The sequence below is a fragment of the Chrysoperla carnea genome, chromosome 5 (genome assembly GCF_905475395.1).
Source record: "Chrysoperla carnea chromosome 5, inChrCarn1.1, whole genome shotgun sequence".
Lineage (NCBI taxonomy): Eukaryota > Metazoa > Arthropoda > Insecta > Neuroptera > Chrysopidae > Chrysoperla > Chrysoperla carnea.
In genome coordinates this window covers 41,930,174-41,950,380 of record NC_058341.1, presented here as the reverse complement: position 1 = coordinate 41,950,380, position 20,207 = coordinate 41,930,174, and the positions used below count along the sequence as shown (strand labels likewise).

The 20,207-nt window shown below is 30.3% G+C and overlaps 2 protein-coding genes across 3 annotated transcripts; both read left to right on the top strand.

Moving 5' to 3' along the window:
• The first annotated feature begins 574 nt into the window (after positions 1-574).
• On the top strand, positions 575-7,901 carry LOC123299645 (sulfate transporter-like). Of its 2 annotated transcripts, XR_006535354.1 has the most exons (13): positions 575-719; positions 2,457-2,563; positions 2,631-2,792; positions 3,033-3,143; positions 3,430-3,560; positions 4,453-4,617; positions 4,901-5,139; positions 5,473-5,635; positions 5,699-5,875; positions 6,082-6,354; positions 6,959-7,313; positions 7,460-7,621; positions 7,653-7,901. XR_006535354.1 is itself a non-coding variant. In XM_044881916.1 (12 exons), the coding sequence occupies exons 1-12, from the start codon at positions 634-636 to the stop codon at positions 7,564-7,566; spliced, it is 2,076 nt and encodes a 691-aa protein (XP_044737851.1). In that variant the 5' UTR covers positions 575-633; the 3' UTR covers positions 7,567-7,901. The 2 variants fall into 2 exon arrangements, 1 of the variants encoding a protein (XP_044737851.1); XM_044881916.1 differs by having other exon boundaries at positions 7,460-7,901.
• Positions 7,902-8,605: 704 nt separating this feature from the next.
• Positions 8,606-15,330, top strand: LOC123301178 (solute carrier family 26 member 6-like). The gene is made up of 13 exons (XM_044883911.1): positions 8,606-8,619; positions 9,112-9,221; positions 9,303-9,464; positions 9,777-9,887; positions 10,029-10,144; positions 11,013-11,151; positions 11,424-11,430; positions 11,492-11,662; positions 12,105-12,267; positions 12,328-12,504; positions 13,387-13,659; positions 14,377-14,731; positions 15,149-15,330. The coding sequence occupies exons 1-13, from the start codon at positions 8,606-8,608 to the stop codon at positions 15,328-15,330; spliced, it is 1,980 nt and encodes a 659-aa protein (XP_044739846.1).
• Positions 15,331-20,207: the final 4,877 nt, after the last annotated feature.

Sequence of the window (20,207 nt, the reverse complement as noted above, 5' to 3'; positions counted from 1 at the left end):
ACAGAGGCCCTTGGAAGGGATATAAGATCTTCGGAACGCCTACGATAGTTTGTTTGTTTTTCATTTCAATACCCTGTACTCGAATATTTTTGCAAAGCGTAATTACTTTCTCAACAGACATTGGGCAGGGGACACTCAACGATTTATGATTATTGTAGTTTATTATATTTTTAACAGTAATAACAAGCGATCATTAATGATTATCATAAAATTATGATAAATTAAAATTGTTAAGACCTTCGTTTGAACATAATGACACAAAATTTAAATCAATTTTTTCTTATCTCTCTGTACAAATTCTGATACATTATACATTCAATGATTTTTTTTTAATATGAATTTTTTAACAATTTTTTTACAGTGAATTGTAGTGAGACGGAAACAGTTTTAATTTCAAATATAATTTATGAACTTGTGTGATAGATAATATAGTAGTTATTTAGTTTAATTACAAATATTTAAAAAAAATTATTAAATATACAAATGCATGGGAACCGCAAATAAATAAGATAAAAATTTTATTTTATTTTTGAGCTGATTTCTTATTATTGTATGTTGTTGAGCGATAGTAACGGACAAGTTTTAACGAGTGCTCTATATTCTATTAATAAATAAAAACAATAATACAAAAATATGTCAAAATTCAACAGTAGTGACGATGAAGATCAGCCGTTATTATTAAAGCCAGAAATTTATTATATAAATGGCGAAAACGATAGGTAAATTTATTATTTATAAAATATAAATCAAAATTTTCCCCATGGCAAAGTTTAATATATTACATTAACCCTGCGATTATTAATGAAATGCGTCTAGAGATGTAAGTTTAAAATCTTTGTTTACAATCTGCAATGTTCAAACAATCAAGCAGTGTTTCATTTTTCCTCTGCAATTGTTTAAACTCGCAATCGTATTAGTTAATTTCTACATTTCGTATTTAATAATATTAATTTGATAAAAATTTAAAAAAAATCAAATAAATCAAAATTTTAATAACAAAAACAAAAATAATTAAGCAAAACAATTCATTGATTCTTTGCCAATTTCTGTACTTTATCAAAATGCTTTATGTGCAATGTGCCAATATCTCAAAAATGTCAACAATAAATTATTTTTTAAGTCATGTGATTTTAAATTTCACTTTTGATTTGTGCATTATAAGTATAGAGTTATTGTAAATCGTTGAAATCGAAAACAGTCTAGCTATATGCATTTTTTTGATAACTTATTTAAACTGCAGTTGGGAATTTCCATTTGTTAAAAAAAAAATAATTGTAAAAACATAATTTTTATTGTGACATTTTTTCAATAGTTTCAAATCTTTTACAAACAGCTTGGACCAAACAATTGTTTAAAATGGAATGTAATTAAGTAAAGCTCAACCTTGGTAGCTCCGTTGGTTAAGACGTAACCAATTATGTTCGCATTATACCTAGGATATCGGGTTCGATTCCCGCCGTCACTTAACAAAAATTAATTTAATTAATAGTTGTGATGTGCTGGTGTAGTGCATGGTATATACATGAAGGAGGTGCACTCAGCCTCTGAAAATAATTGAGAAGCTGATAAATGAAATTATCAGCGGAAAGGTGGTAAAACATATATATGGTATCACAATGGGCTTTATAGCCTAATTAAAGGTTTTGCTTGTCTAAAATTAAACACCAAATAATTTAAACATTTTTAATAAAATTTTATAGTTATTTAGATACTTAAAGCAAAAAATTTCTTTAGGTAAATCTACTGAACATAATTATTAAGTAACTAGTTAACCCGGTGAACTTCGTTTCACCTACACTTTATTTGATTATAACTTTAGATCAGCGATTATTAATCTTGATTAACCAGCAACTTTCAGTTCATTAATAGCTATCTATACTATTCTTGGCGACGCTAAGGCCACCCTCTAAACAAATACAAACTTTAAGTTTGTTTCAGTTTGACTTCCATCTCTTGGTCAATTAGACGACCTTCAGCCTGGCTTGGGCCTTCGGCTCCGAAGCTCACTGGCCTCGCATAAAGATCCACTTCATTATAATAGCTTATACTGGGCTTGAACACGCTTACTCCTAAGCAATTCTCTCCAAGTACTGACCGTGGCAAATGTTGCTTAACTTCAGTTAACAGACGTGATTTTGATTTTTGAAATTTTTCTCCTCTTCTTTTGAGTTTTTTTTAAATATTTTCTTCTCCTCGACATTCAATTTTAAAATTTGTAATCATAATTTCCGATTTAATTCATTCATTTTTTTCTCTCAACTATGTTTCAAGCTAAATGTCTTTTAATTAAATAATATAATCCAATTTTTTATTAATAGAGAGAGAATATAACGCCTATTTATTCTGTGGTTGGAACTTGGCAAAAAAAGAAATTACTTGAAATTTTATAAATGCTTTTTTTCTTCGCTGATTTGGATTTTTAAAGAAACAAAAATATATATTATTTTCCATTTTAGGCATGCTAATCATTCACAACATGAAACTACTTTATATCGAAATCAGGCGCAAATTTTAGATCAATTTCAGATTGAAACAGAGTATTCAACTATACCACCGCCTACATGTAAATTTTGAAAATATTATTTTTTTAAAATTCTTTCTGAATTAATGTTATTCGTGTATTGTTTTAGATAAAGATCATATTCAAAGGAGAGTACAAAATTTTGATTGTAAACGATTTTTTTATTCAATTGTACCAGCTGCAGAATGGCTACAACATTATAACATTAAAGAAGATCTTGTCTTTGATCTGATAGCAGGAGTCACTGTTGCAGTATTAAATGTGCCACAAAGTATGTACCACATTTAGTAACCTACAGGTCCATTGGAAAAATCATTTTGCCATGTGCCGCCCGATGCCTTTAAATAGAACTAACCATTAAGAGAGATTTTTTTTATGCCACTGTAAAGGCTATAGAGCATATTTGCTATCGAACATATTTAGCATTCAAGCAAATTTGAATAGGTTCTGCAGTAGATACAATGGCTCATTTGTTCTCATTCTTTTCATTTGTGTGCATTTTTTGTTTAAGGTTTAGCTTATGCTATATTAGCAAACGTTCCAGCACATTTAGGATTATATATGTCCTTTTATCCAGCATTCATATACTTTTTGTTCGGAACATCAAGGCAATGTAATATTGGTAACTATTTCATGTCATAAATATATAAAGATGACTTCACTATGAATTACCCGATAACGAAGACGTACAGCTACGCGTTAGGAAGGAGTAGAAGCTACGGGTAAACATATAAACTAATATGGTTAAATATTTGATCAGTGGAATCTCATGCAAACAAACTCAGCAAAAAAAAAAACGATATCGTGCAGCCGACGTAGCTGTGCTCTTTAAAATCGGTGAGTTCATTATGATGTATCCTGTACTTGAATTTATCTAAATCTTTTAGCAAGCAAAATCTGTTTTATAGGAACATTTGCAATTATATGTTTATTGACTGGTAAAATTGTACTGAAACATACATCACAAGCTGATACAGATGAAAGTTATACATCCACAGAAGTTGGAACAGCTTGTGCATTAACCGTTGGAATTATTCAGGTACAAATATTTTTTACAAACTTCAATTATATCAGCTTTTGTTCCGAATAAATACTTTTTAAAATATTGTTTGTCACCCTATTTTAGGAAAATCAATTTTTGAATAATTGTAAAAATATCTCCTTTCGAACAGACTTGATTCCTTATGATCATTTTATACAGGAGAAACTACCTTAAAAACTGACCACGTATCGCAGACATTACAGCACAAGAAAAGAAACATGTTAATAGAAGAGCCGAAGAAGGCGTCAGATTAACATATGAGGCTTTCCTTCCTTAGTACCTCCTCCAAATATTAGCACTAAATATGGGGAGACCCACGTAGGGTAGATGATCAGATTTAAAAAAATTATGATAGGTAAATTACAACTGTTCAATAATCTGACAATTTAAGCATGATCCAAGGAAATGGGAGGCTTGAAATAAAGTTAAGTTATCCGTAATAATTGCGTTACCCGAACGCGATCAATATATCATGGAATTAACCACCATATCTTAATCTGACGTGCTCGAGTTAATTTACCCATCGCAATTTCTGTTTTACTAATGATCGTCTGCCCTACGCGCGTCTCGCCATATTCAGAGCTAAAATTTGGTGGAGATACTAAGAAATCTCCTCTTAGGCTCCCCTACTATGTCGCACAGCTCTCGCATATCTCCGAGAGGGAAATGAAAGACTGCGTCATGTGCAGATACATTTTCTGTGCCATCTCTACAAGTAACCGTAGTTTGCACGTGGTGCAGAACTGCGTTGTCTCTAAATGCCTGCTTGAAAATGAGAACAAAAAATTGGCTAGCCCACGCTAGCCAAAAGAGTCCTATGCAACTCAATGTGCGCTTGGTCTTATTTCTGCAATGCTGGTTTCCATTAATGTCTAAAATATATTTTCAGATATTCATGTATACATTTCAATTAGGGTTTATCGGCAGATTTCTATCACATGATTTCATCTCTGGATTTGTATCAGGTGCAGCGCTTAATATTTATCTTACACAAATTCCAGAATTATTGGGAATTGAGTTACCAAAACGTGTGGGTTATTTTAAGCTGTTCCATGTAAGTTTTCAATTATACTAATTTTGGCTGATAGATTTTACAGATAAATTTTGAAATCTAAAAACTTAGTAACCTATTAGTAAAATTTAGAAACTACTTGACCGCAAGGGTTCACTTCGATATCATCGTTAAGTTTCGACGATATTCGCGTGTTGTTTAATTATGTACTGAACCACGCTCATTTTGGCAAAAAATGTTAAATAAGTAGTATGCGTTTTTCAATGTTTAAAATTCGATCACTAAAACCCTCAAGATTATTAATAATAAAAATAATTTTTTTTAGGTTTTGGGTGATATCTTTGAGAATATTAGACAGGTCAATTTAATTTCTATGGCAATATCAGTAATAAGTCTTACTATATTATTGGGATACAATAAATTTTTAAAGCCACGATTAGCGAGAAAAACAATATTTCCAGTACCCATTGAGTTAATCATAGTTATAATTACAATACTTATATCATATTATTGCGAATTTGAAAGAAAATTTCATGTCAGAACTGTTGGTTTTATTCCTGCTGGGTAATATTTTAACTTTTTGTAAATTATTTTTTTATTTTTTAAGTAATGCGATTCAAAATTGATCCAATGAAAACTTTTTGACGATATCGATTTGTTGAGGGTCCAATATTATGAAGACAAGAAAACTGTGAGCATGGCGAGTCTTAAAAAAGGAGATTTATAAAGTCAACTCTTTAGGCCTTAAGAGGGAAAGTGTTACAACTCCTTCCTACTTATCGTCCCTTTCCAGTATTCGTCTTTGTATCTCTGAATTATTTATAGTCATATTTGGCGTTACATTGGACATTTTATTGCATTTTTACTCAAAAATAATGAACTTAATTTTTCTTACAGTTTTCCTCCATTTGAATTCCCAAAGATAAAATTAATACCAGAAGTTTTTTTCGAGGCTGTTGGTATTGCCCTAGTATCGTACGCACTTCTGTTATCTGTAGGAATGCTGATGGCCACAAAGCATTTTACTAAAATTGATAGCAATCAAGAGGCTTTAGCCATGGTAATTTTATTATGACGAAACTATTTCGAAGCTTCTGATAATTCTTATTTAAATTATTTTCAGGGTTTAACAAATATATTTTCAAGTTGTTTCCATTGTTTACCAAGTTCTATATCGCTTAGCAGAACATTGGTACAAGATTCCGTTGGAGGTCGTACACAATTAGCTTCAGTATTTTCTGCTTTATTTGTTTTATCTGTGGTGCTGAAATTAGGAAAATTTTTTGAACCCTTGCCAAAGGTGAAGAAAAATATTATTTATTCGAAAGTAGCATTAACATCTGTAAGATTAAATTTTTAAATCTGAGAAAAAAATGGAAGATTGTATTTCAAGGAAGAGATCAAAAAAAGCAAAAAATAATTTCCATACCTTGATGGACTATCTATATAAAAGAAAGAAATGACTCCCTTTTTTCACTTAAATAATATATTAAACTTCTGTTGCAGGCAACATTAGCTGTTATAATTATTGTAGCATTGAAAAAGGCAGTTGCAGAAGTATTTAAAATCAAAAGATACTGGCGTCTTAGCAAAATAAATTCATTGATTTACATAATTACATTGGCAATTACTTTATTCATTGACATTCAGCTAGGATTATTTGTTGGCTTTGGAGTGTCTATTGCCGTAATTCTGTTTCAAGGTTTGAAGCCGTACACATGTTTATTAGGAGTAGTTCCTAATTCTGATATATTTTTAAATATAAAAACTCATAAGAAGGTGAGTATTATATTACCTTTTATACTTATTTGATCTTTAAAAAAATTGAACGTGGATAAAACGGTATTCTATTCAGTTTATGGAATTCTAATTCTTTTTAGAGGATATCAAAACTCATCTTAGTAAGAGTTAATTTAACACATGGTATTACAAGAAAACATATGCTCGTATAGTTGTATAGCCTGAAGCGTTTCAGAAAATATGCTCTTCAGAAGTTCTTCAAAACTTGTTAGAAATTTATTCGAATAATTCTTTAATCATACACTGTTTGTCTTAGCGAAAGTATACCATAATGCTGATAAACATGTTTAGGTCATCTAAACATGGCAAACACGCTAGGCATTCCGCTTAAAGATCCGAATTTGATCTCCAACTGGATTCATCCCTGTTTCGGTCCGTAATTACTTCCAATTGTACAATCATTTGATTTGGACGACTTTCTGCAGTACATCAGGACACTTCTGTAAAATGGGAGCAAAACCTTATTGTCGTTTGAGCTTTGTGAATAATTGATAACTTTAACCCATAGAAGCAATCACTTAATGAAATATAACAAATTCCTATGTGACCCAAATTATAAAAATTATTTTATTTTCATTTCAAGGCGAAAGAAATTCCAAAAGTAAAAATATTCCATTACGCTGGTAGCATAAATTTTGCACAAGCAGAATCATTTCAAAATGCACTCTATACTTTATTAGAATGTGATCCAATAAAAGTAATCAATGCAAGAAAAAAAGAATTACAAGATCGTGGTATAAAAATCACAATTACAGAATTAACACAGGCTGAAGATCCATTTGAATTTATAAATCCAGAATGTATCGTACCATTTCAAGTAATTATACTGGATTTTTCAGCAGTTACTTACATTGATCCAATGGGTGTGGAACAAATATCAACAATAGGTCAATGTTTTAAAAATTTAAATGTTGCAGTACTGCTAGCATGTCCGTCAGGTAAATAAGTTTATTTATTTTCTGGCAAAAGGCTTTTGATTTAAGTATAAACTATTGACAGGCATGAATGATACTTGCCCATGTTCGTTGTTGTATGATGTTTGTGACTTTTCGACCATTCTATATTATTAACTAATGTTTTTTAGATCCGGTGTTCGAAACTTTAAAAAGATGTGATGATAATCCCCAATATATTATGTACCCAACAATCAAAGAAGCATTGAAATATGCAGTGACGACAAGACAAATCTGATTGTACAGAATTTCCAAATGTGATTAATACAAAAATATTATTATAGCTTGGTGAGGTGACGTGAAGCAGTTTTATATAAGTGGAAGTTATGGTGAAGCTGTTTGTTCGAAGTGAGTTTTTATGTGGTCAGCGCGTAAGAACTACATTAAAACTCACTAAGCCGTGACCACATAAAAAAATCACGTCGTAAAAGAACGTGCACAAATCTGCGTTACCCAAAGATCCCCATCTACACAAACCTATGTCTCGTTATCTCACTAATCTTCGTCTCAATTTGCGCTAGATTTATAGTGCAACTACTGTAGATTTTAATTAAATTAATGTATTTTTAATTTATTTTTGTTACTGTGTTTATCAAAATATATTATGATTTTATTTTTGTTTAAAATTCAGTTTTTAGATTTTATGATTATTCCCATCCAATCGTTGGGTATTTCATCCAGTGCTCAAACATTAACATTAGCAAAGATGAGCAATGACCTCCAACAAAAGGTACGAAAGTCAATTATTTTCAAACAAATTCAAAATCGGTTCATCTGTTTAGACTCTACGATACCACAGACAGACAGACACACACACATAGCGGTCAAACTTGTAAAACCCCTTTTTTTGTTCGGGGGTTAAAAATACGAAAATCGGTTCGCTTTGACAATTGGACATGTATTTTTTGGAGTGTGAGCTATATGGGAACCGCAAATAAATAAGATATAAATTTTTTTGAGCTGGTTTCTTACTACACTGATCTATATAATTAATAACAGTGTCTTATAAAGATTAAAATATAGATCAGTGTCTTATTATTGCATTATGTTGTTGAAACGATAGTAACGGACAAGTTATAAATAATAACAATAATATAAAAATATGTCAAAATTAAACGGTAGTGACTATGAGACCAGTCGTTATTACTAAATTTTGAAAATCCGTTATTATACTAAATTTTGAAAAGCCGTTATTCATTTATAAAATGTAAATCCAAATTTTTCCCATGCCAAAGTTTAATATATTTCATTAACCCTGTGATTATCAATTTAATGAAATGCGTCTAGAAAGGTAAGTTTAAAAACTTAAATAATTTAAAAAACTTTGTTTACAATATGCAAAAGTTCAAACAATCAGACTTTAATTTTTTGCTTTGCAATTGTTAAGAACTCGTAGCTATATTAGTTAATTTCTATAGCTCGTATTACCTTACCTACTTCAGGAACTTGAATTTAATAAAATTCAAATGATTATTAAAAAAAACGAAATCAAAATTTTAATAACAAAACAAAAGAGAGAGTCTTGTGGTGCTCATATACACATATAAGATGCGGCTTAAAAAAGCGATCACTTTTCAGAAAACGCTTTTTTTTAGTCAGACACCGAATAATACTAGGAAATTCAACTTTTGTAGGATACTTACCACCGGCTAATGGTTTCCTTAATTCTAACTGTATCATGGCGAACATACCAATCGGCCTTGTCTGTGGAAAACCATAGATGCCATACATAATCTCGATGTCCCCTCAATAATGCGTTCTTTCATTAACATTTTCTTTTTAGACATGTTAGCCTTTTACAAAATGAAACTCCTCCACCTCATCAGATCCAGGCGGAAGATTTAGAGAAATTTCAGATTGAAACAGAGTACTCAAGAATACCAGATCCAACATGTAAATGTTGAAAATATTATCTTTTTGAAAATTATTCACAACTTAATTTTGGTACTTAATTTTATGCGTATATTTTTTTAGGTAAAGAACGTATTCAAAAACAAGTAAAAAAGTGTAATTGTAAACGATGTTTTTATTCAATTGTACCAGCTGCAGAATGGCTGCAACATTATAACATTAAAATGGATCTTGTCTTTGATCTGATAGCAGGAGTCACTGTTGCGATATTAAATGTGCCACAAAGTATGTATTAATATCACAGTTAGGAACGCAAAGAAACACGTACTGACTATAACTTATCTTTTCAATATCTACCCAAAAAACAATTAGGTCGATCATTTATTCCAACGTCGGGCAGACGTATTTTATTTTTTTAACTTTCAAATTATTATAAATAATTAAAAATTAAAAATAGTTTTGTTATAAAATTTATTGGCGATCTTTCTATTTTTGTCCAAAAAACATTTGGTATAACAATATTATAAAACTTTTGCTTCACACCCTTCAATTACAATCATACTCACTCCAATCATGTGTTTTATATTTTTGTTTAAGGTTTGGCTTATGCAATGTTGGCATACGTTCCAGCACATCTAGGATTATATATGTCCTTTTTTCCACCATTCATATACTTTTTGTTCGGAACATCAAGGCAATGCAGTATTGGTAACTATCTCATGTTATAAAGAATACTTCATTATGAACTACCCGATAACGAAGATGTACTGGTAGCGGTCCTAAAAAAAGAGCACTGTTTTTAAATTTATCTAAGAATCTTGAATTTATATAAAATGAAAACTTTTTTAGGAACATTTGCAATTGTATGTTTATTGACTGGTAAAGTTGTACTGAAACATTCATCTGAAACGTTTACACCCACACAAGTTGGAACAGCCTGCGCGTTAACTGTTGGAATTTTCCAGGTGCATCATTTTTTATTTCAAATAAATGCATCGCAATATCTTGTCAATCTAAAAAACATTCTTGTGGAAATATAAAAATGAACTCGAAACCACATGATACCTTATGGCTTGTAGTCTTCCTTCTACAAAAAAACCGAAAAACCATACCTATTACTTATAAGTTCTGGTTTACCGTTCATTCGATCAGCTGCTGATCCGAGGGTGATTCTAGGATTCACCAAGAACTGCCATTTATAGGTTCTGAAGATTCAACAAATTTTCCAATTTGACAACTTTTCAGGTTAATAGAAGCGATAATTGAAAAATGCAAAAATAATCAAACTGTTTGATATTGAGAGTACAGTAGACCCGCGGTAATCCGACCCCTGTCTACTTCGGCACCTCTAGTATTTCGACATTACTACAACGGTAATTACAATGCAGATTTCTTATAAATACATAAATTCTTCGTGGCTGAAATTAGAAAATGATTGAAATCTTATCACTTTGATATGTAATTTGTCGGATTACAAAGGTATTCTTTTTCAAAAAGATCCCGACTACAGAGGGTTTGTGGCAGTATTCTATAGTCCAACAAATTCAGTAATTCGACAGCACCTTGCAAAACGTTTGTCGGATTACCGCTGGTCCACTTTATTTCCTTTGTGCAACTTAATTAATAATAATGTCTCTCTGCTTATACGATAAGGCTACATTATATCTGGCAATTTATTAAGGCGTCCATCTATACATATGTGACGCAGGCCACACCGTAAGTTGCTCTCAAACTCATTCGTGTTGCCCGTTCTGAAATCCTCTATGCTTTCATGCGTATAAAATTATTATTCATAAATCTATAACTAATATTATTATTTATATATATTTTCAGGTATTTATGTATACATTTCAATTAGGATTTGTCAGCAGATTTTTATCACACTATTTTATCTCGGGATTTGTATCAGGTGCAGCGCTTAATATTTATCTTAGTCAAATTCCAGAATTATTGGGTTTAGAATTACCAAAACGTATTACTTATTTTAAACTGTTTTATGTAAGTTTCCAATTTTGAAATTTTTGGCCATATTTTTAACCCCCCAATCGAAAAAAGGGCTGTTATAAGTTTGACCGCTATGTGTGCCGCAGCGCCAAAACGGATAAGTCGAATTGATTTTTTTGTTTCGTTTGAAAGGTAATTAAATGAGGAGTGAGAAACGATTCAGTTTGGAGAAAGCACATATGAATTAAGAAACGTTTATTTTTATAGATTATTAATAATTCAACATAATAATTTTTTTAGGTTTTGGGTGATATATTTGAGAATATTAAAAAGGTCAATTTAATTTCTTTGGCAATATCACTAATAAGTATTCCTATATTAATGTCATACAACATATTTGTTAAACCACGATTAATGAAAAAAACAATATTTCCAATACCTATCGATTTAATCTTTGTTATAATTACAATACTTATATCATATTATTGCGAATTTAAAGAAAAATTCCATGTGAGAACTGTTGGTTTCATTCCTGCTGGGTAATATTTTAACTTTTTTTAAATTGCTAAGTAATGCGATTGAAAATATAAGCCAAGATTATAAAGACAATCATACAATTATGGCCATGGCGAGAAGAGATTAAGTATTGCAATTTAATTATGCTTACAGGCTACTTAAATTAATTGCCTCTCTCAAATATCTGCTCTTTTATCCAAGGATTATTCATTAAATACATCATGCATGCAAGGGGAAAATTTTGCTTATAGTGCAGCAAAATGAGAATTACTGGAAAGCAAAATGAGAATTAAGTGTCTTGAAATGTGGCATTGAAAGTTCATTGTCAATTTTACTGATTTTAGTATATATTTATAGAAGGTCTAGTTTTTGGCGTTATATTTCTACTCAAATTAACGTATTTGGTCATAGACAATAAATTATAATATAAATATTTATTATCTATGTATTTGGTTTTTATTACAGTATTCCTGCATTTGAATTCCCAAACGTTAAATTAATGCCAGAAATTATTCTGGAGTCTTTTGGTATTGCCCTAGTATCGTACGCACTTCTGTTATCTGTAGGAATGCTGTTGGCTACAAAACATTTTACTAAAATTGATAGCAATCAAGAGGCTTTAGCCATGGTAATATTATAATAACGAACCTCTTGCAAAGCTTACAATTCTTATTTTAATTATTTCCAGGGTTTAACAAATATATTTTCAAGTTGTTTTCACTGTATACCATGTGCTATATCGCTTAGCAGAACATTGGTACAAGATTCAGTTGGAGGTCGCACACAGTTAGCTTCGGTATTTTCTGCTTTATTTGTTTTAATTGTAGTGCTGAAATTGGGAACATTTTTTGAACCCTTACCAAAGGTAAAGAAAAATATACATTATTCGAAAGTAGCATTAGGTTAGGTTAGAGTGGCTGTCCTGGGGTGGGACACACTGGAGTAGTGGCCCATCCCCGGCCACTACTCCATGAACCATCTGGAGCTGTTCAAGAACAGCAGGAGAACTTTGACGTCGACGGACTCCAGGCCGGAGAGGTCGTCAAAGAGAAGCTGGCTCAAGTAAGTCTATCTCCTCATGACAAGAGCTGGACAGTGACAGAGAAGATGAGACATTGTCTCCTCCTCCTCATTACTGTGACAGCTCCTGTAGTAGTCGTGATACACTGCCAGGCCCAGGCGTTCAGCATGTCTTCCGCCCAACCAGTGTCCTGTAATAGCCGCAACAACTTTGCGAACAGAGGCCCTTGGAAGTGATATAAGATCTTCAGAACGCCTGCGATTGTACTCAGACTATATCTGTCTTGTAGTATCACAAGTACGTTCCTCCCTCCATCTAAGATTGGTCCTTTTTAAGATATCCTCTTTGAGGAGCAAATGGAACTACCGGATATTTATTGATGCTTGTCCGGCATCATTGCGCCATTTCTGGCAAGCTCGTTGGCTTCGCAATTTATTGGAATGTGTCCCGGTACCCATATCAGGTTTACATTCATTTGTTCCGCCAGCTCATTTAAGGACGTACGCAAAGTAGCATTAGCATCAATAAGATTTAATTTTACATCTGAGAAAAAAATGGAAGATTGTAAGATTGTGTTTGAGGGAAGAGATCAAATAAAGCAATACATAATTTTTATATCCTCGTGGCCAATCAATATATCAAAATAGCTACAATTTAAAAGAAATATATCCCTTCTTTCACTTCAATTTTTGGTTTTAAGGAATATATTATTAACTTCTTTTGCAGGCAACATTAGCTGTTATAATTGTTGTAGCATTGAGAAAGGCAGTTGCAGAAATATTTAAAATCAGAGAATACTGGCGTCTAAGTAAATTAAATTCATTCAATTTTATAATCACATTTGCAATTACTTTATGCGTTGACATTGAACTAGGATTATTTATTGGTTTGGCAGTATCCTTTGTAGTTATTCTTTATCAAGGCCTCAAACCGTATACATGTTTGTTAGGAGCAACTCCTCATACTGATGTATTTTTGGATATACAAACCCATAAAACGGTAAGTATTATATTGTCTTTATACTACGCACGGTCAGTACCTAAAATTTGCTTAAACATTATTTTTCATAAAGCTTCATTATAAAAGTATCATCAGAATTTTAGTAATATTTCCATGGTGCATTTTTTTAAAAAAGAGTTGATTTACTTTACTAAATTGTTCATCGTTCCAGTAATTTCTGTAGACGTGGGTGTACCAAATATCAGTCATTACTAAATCGCTTTCTGAAACATCATCATTTTTATACCATGTATATATGAAATATACATAGTATATTAAGTTTAGTCCCAAGTTTGTAACGCTTAAAAATACTGATGCTAGGAAAAAAATTTTGTCATAGGTGTTCATAAAATCACCTGATTAGTCCATTTCCGGTTGTCCGTCCGTCCGTCCGTCCGTCTGTGGACACGATAACTCAAAAACGAAAAAAGATATCGAGCTGAATTTTTTACAGCGTACTCAGGACGTAAAAAGTGAGGTCAAGTTCGTAAATGAGCATCATAGGTCACTTGGGTCTTGGGTCCGTAGGATTATCAGTTATGTATGTGTCACATGTTTGTATGTGATAAAGAAATCAACACTGACTATGCATGGTATTTCAACAATTAACTCAGTCAATTGTTTGTTTTCACTTGTTTTATAATAAAATTATAAGTTGCAAATAATACATACAAAATAAGATACAAATAATACTAATTATGGTATTTTCATTACAAGGCGAAAGAAATTCCAAAAGTAAAAATATTCCATTACGCTGGTAGCATAAATTTTGCACAAGGAGAATCATTTCAAAATGAACTCTACACTTTATTAGAATGTGATCCAATAAAAGTAATTAATGCAAGAAAAAAAGAATTACAAGATCGTGGACTAAAAATCACAATTACAGAATTAACACAGGCTGAAGATCCATTTGAATTTATGAATCCAGAATGTATTGTACCATTTCAAGTAATTATACTGGATTTTTCAGCAGTAACTTACATTGACCCAATCGGTGTAGAACACATATCAATAATAGCTGAAAATTTTAAAAATTTAAATGTTCCAATACTGTTAGCATGTCCGTCAGGTAAATAAGTTTATTAACATTTTAGTAGAAGGATGTTTTAAACTAAAAAGAATTATCGGATTGAAATATTTCGAAAGAAGGGTTTCGATGAAGAATTTAGCCCGTTAGATTGTCAATCAAATCGGAGTCTAGAAAAAAAAACAACTATTGGATAATATTAGTAAAATGGAAAGTGGAATGGAACTTTACCATACGCAAAATCAATTTTTCTATAATTAATAATTAAAATAGGTTTTGGTCTAGGTTTGATCATAATAAATTATTTTGAATAGTTGTATTCCTTAAATTTTTTTTTAAATAGTAAATAATACTTTTCTTATCGATAACTTTCGTTATATAGTTATTTTTGCCTTTTTCTATCCTTGGAAAAAAAAAATTTCGATTCTAAAAATGTCCAGATAATTTTTTGTTTTTCAGATCCAGTGTTCGAAACTTTAAAGAAATGTGACAAAAATCCCGAATATACTATGTACCCAACAATCAAAGAAGCAGTGAAATATGGACTAACTACAAATATGGTCTCTACGATATCTTTACGGAATTTAAAAGACCAACAAAAGTATACTAGAAGCAAACTTGCACTAGATGATTTTAATTAAGTTAATGTACTTATTTATAATTAATTTTGGTTATTGTGTTATTTTAATGTTATCAAAAATATATTTTGTTCTTGTTTAAAATTCAGTTTTTAGATTCTATGATTATTCGTTCGAAGATTTTTTTTTTTGGCTGTTGTAAATGTTCAAATAAAAACGCTCATAGACAAAAAATGGGATTTTCTGTTATAAAATATAAGTAAATTCGACACCCGAGTCACGATTGAAACATTAATTTCCCTACAATAAGCCATATTATCCACTGTTTAAAAGGACTTTATTTCGTTTCTTTGCATATAGAATAAGCACAACCTTCTCGGTGTCATTCTAGATAGCAAATAACGTTTAGTTATTTATCAATGCCAATAGCTAAACTACGCTCATATTCTGCTAATTTTTGGCCATATATACGCACCACCATTATATATCAATAAAAGTTTTTTAATTTTTGGTTCAATTTTATATATCGATTTTATACTTAGGGACGTCATCAAAATTTAAAAAAATTATTTTTCTCTATCATTTTTGCGGAAACTTTATACAATTTAAATAACAAGTTTGTTAATTAATACGAAATCTGAGTCATATTTTTCAAATTCTTGGTTAAAATTTACGTATCGAATGCAATTAATATTATTGTTGGTTTTGAAGTATTTTTTCATGAAAACTTAAAAAAAATTTTTTTTGTCATAAATAAATAAAAAACATTATATATTTTAAATTTTCTATCCTATTTTTTCTTTCACAACAAAATTATCAATTAATTAATTATTTTGTAAAGGTGTTTATTAAGTTAATTATATGGTCGTACATAATCGGGGTGGCTGTGTGGGTATAGCACTTGCCTCTGATACAAGGGTGTGCTGGTTCGTATCCTGGTATGGTTAACACTTTTACTTTTAAATTAAACTTTTAATTTATCCTTATGTTAAAAATTTTACACTCTTTTTATAGTTTAAATTATCTATATAACCCGCCCTCTTGCTATAAATAACGTCAGTTATACATAGGTCATAAATCACTATTCTGTCAGGGGGTGGGAATTTAAACAATCATAAATATATGTCACTCTTTAAAATCATGTTCTCCTGTTACAAAATATTGAAAATATGTACGAAAATGACTGGTTATGCTAAAATTTGAAACTTTTTAATAGGAGAACATGCTATATAGTTTATCTAACTCATATTCTCTTATTACAAAATATTAAAATTAGTATTTTTTAATTGAAAAATCGCTCGATAAGACTAAAATTTGAAATCTTGTAACAGAAGAACATGTTATATATTTTATCCTCTTTTTTAATAACATATTCGCCTATTACAAAATATTAAAAAAATTACTTATTTTGCTTGCTTTTTTTGTACATGCTAAAATTCTTGTTAAATGAAATTTTATAAGATTTTGTAATAGGAGAACATGTTATTTCACACAAAAAAAATTAATAATGTTAGACCCACTTTCCTACTTATGTCATAAATCACTTTTCTGTTAGAGAGAGGGTGGGAATTAAAATAACATAAAATATACCCCCCTCTCTTACTTATTTGCCGCTTTTGGTTCTCATAATAATTATCTAAAAAAACGAGTTTATCTCGGCAAAATAATTTAATAAAAAAATTAATCGGGGCAATGCTAGATACGAACCAAGGTACGCCGTAATCGGAGGCGACTGAGCTAGCCACTACTACACCTTTGACATATTATATTTATCAATAATGTAATATGCATACCTTTTACTCAACCTTTTTTTAATAAATTTGCTTTCTTAAATTTAGTATTTATATTTATTTTACTGACTGGTTTCTTACTTACCAATTATGTGTTTCTTTTTACTCACCTTTCTTCAATAAATTTAAAATGAATAATTGTAGAAATATTTTGTTAAAAATATAGGTTCTGTTTGATGTTTTGAAATCGATTTAAAGGATAAAAGATTAAGGTAGGTATAATATTGAATAATAATAATTAAACCAGAAAAATTGATAAAAACGATATTTTATTATACATATTTGTACATTTTTCACCTAAAATAAATATGAATAAATAATGGTTATTTTATACAGTATAAAATCATTTTTTCGGGTAACGTTTTCATTTTTTCTAAATTTTCAACAATTTTAACATTAAATTTTTATTATCAGTTCCTTGTTAAGTTTTATTTTGGATTTTGTTAAACGTCTTCTCCTAATACATAAATACAAAAAAATTCATTGATATAAAGCTAATGTCGGATGAATAAAAAATTTAATATAATATAATAAATATATTTATTATATATTAATATAATATTTTTTAGTCTATTGTTCATCGTTTGTGCTTCATTGTTTGAGCATTAAAATTATTTGTTCGATTGTTGTTTATTTATTATTTATTAAACAATTATTTTTTAGTTATACCCCCAGAATATTGGTTTCCACCATTTCCTATCTATTCAACGTATATAACTTGCAAAAGTTATTTGCTAATATCTAAAAAAGTAAAAAATAAGAGCAAATTGCCACCTCCAAAAAATTTTTCTTAAACGCGCTTAAGCTTCCTTCAAATTTTAGCCTCAGGCTCTATGTTTTTTACAAATTTTTGCTCCTTTTTGCTTGTGTCCATCGCAATAAAATAAAAATTATTGATTTATATATAGCTTAAAATTTGACATTTTAAGGTATTGATATAATCAGTCCTGATAACCAGACCAGCTTATCTTTCTTAATTAAAACACAAATTATTTACGTTTTAAGTAATTGAATTAAATAATCTTATTTAAACGATTTATTTTTTCATATAAAATTTAAATAAACTCTTATCATTTATCAACACAAATTTTATGGCTATAAATATGAAAAAAACGTGTTTTTTTTTTCATGTATATGAAGGCAAAATAAAATCCAAAATAAAAATATTCCATTAGACTGACAGCATAAATTTTCATTAGAAAATACATTGTAAACAGGGTGGGGCACAGAAGTGTCTGCTGAGAACAAAGAAAAAAAAGCTGTACAATAAAATCCCCAAAATTTTTACAAATAATTTGCTTACTTTTAAATAATTTGCTTAATGTTCATATCAAAAAGCATTTAAGAAAATTGCATAAAAAGTTTTTGCAAGTGAAAGATAAATTTTATTTAAATTTAGTAAATTGTGTTTTTAAAAACATTAATTATTGTCCTAGTGCAATTTCTCTTTTTCCTGGAACTCTTTTATTCAAGTTCATAAGAAAAAGCCGCAAGTAATTCAATTCACTAATTATAATAACGTTCTTAATTAACTTTAGGTATAAATTTACAATTTACTTAAAAATTCAATGTAAGATGAATTCAATACAATTTATGTAATTATGTAATAGGTACTTTTTTATGTTTTTTTAAACAGATTATAAAATAATTTAGAAAAATTAATGAATAGTAACAGCGTTTTTAAAATCACACACCTCTCTGCCCCACCCTGTACTTTACTTGAATGTGATCTAATAAAAATAATCAATGAAAAGAAGAAGAAATTATAGACACGTGATATAATAGTCACATTTTCCGATTTACCACAGAATATCAAACAGATATACCATTTCAAATATCCTTATATGCAATTTTTGATCAATTACTTATATTGAGAAAATATTATTGCTGGGCAAATATCATCAATTGCCTAATTTTCATACAGGCGCGGTAATAACGCCCATTAGGTACTGCTTGCTAGAAGACCCTGAATACTCTGAGACAGAAAGGGTGCTTTGGCTAATTGATTAATATATAATAAATAATTGAAACTTCGTGAGTGGCTTCCTTTGGCTAGTCTACCAATTTTCTCTCTACGACTTTTTTCGAAAGTGCTGCGTTTTCATATGAGCACAATAACGTCATTTTTTTAGCTATTTTGATAACAATAATGACTTGATAACATTAATTATTATTAAACAATAAAATATTTTTCCCGACAAAAATATTGCACCGATGAGCTTGTCTATCGCTTCGAACATGCCGTACGTTTTTGAATACGTGCATGCTTTAACTAACCAGAAACTATTGAAAGGATTTAATTTCGAGAGAATTTCTTTACATTAAAAGACCAGGCAGCCCTTAAAAATATATATGTCTGTCTAAGAATTTACAGCAGCAAAAGTAGCATTTTTCTAAGAATTTCTTTACCAAGGGAGAAAATGGGAGGACTCCGTGCAACCGACCGGCGCCTTCAGTTTTGCCGCCTCTCAGTTATCCCGCTCCGAACATTTGCCCGGCTTGTCAACCCTTAGATTGAGGCAAAAATCGATTTTTATTTCGAAATATCCTATAGATCTCATTTATTATCTTATTGATAATATTTATACCTCCAACAGTGTTTTTAAGTAATTTTTAGAACCGCACTTTCTAGCCATTTAATATCAGACGTTTTATACTTTGTATTGATATTTCCAGATACATTCAAAACTAAAGAACATTAAGGAAACGACTAAATTTACAACTAAAGCCAATAGATAAGTATTATAGCAGTTAACTATATGCTGGTTGAATCCTACATCTACCTGGCTTTTACCCAGGAGACTCGGGTTCGATCCCCGGTATCGGAACCAATTACAGCAGTTATGTATGCTGGATCTTGTCATAAAATGGCAGGCAATATATACCATTAATTATTTGGCTAATTAACATTTAACAGAAAGATGTGTCCGTTACAATGGATACCCATAAACAGATTTATTCCATATTTCTGAAGAATTTCAAAAGAAATATTATACTCTTTTGACTTTTTGTCTTTCTTATCAAATGTACGTTACTTGCGCGGTATTGCTATGCAAATGGCAGAATTCCATTATCATTCAAATGGCCACAAATCTATTAGACAACATTTCGTTCCCAGTTCACGAGGTCGTTAGCGGCAAGAATTACCCC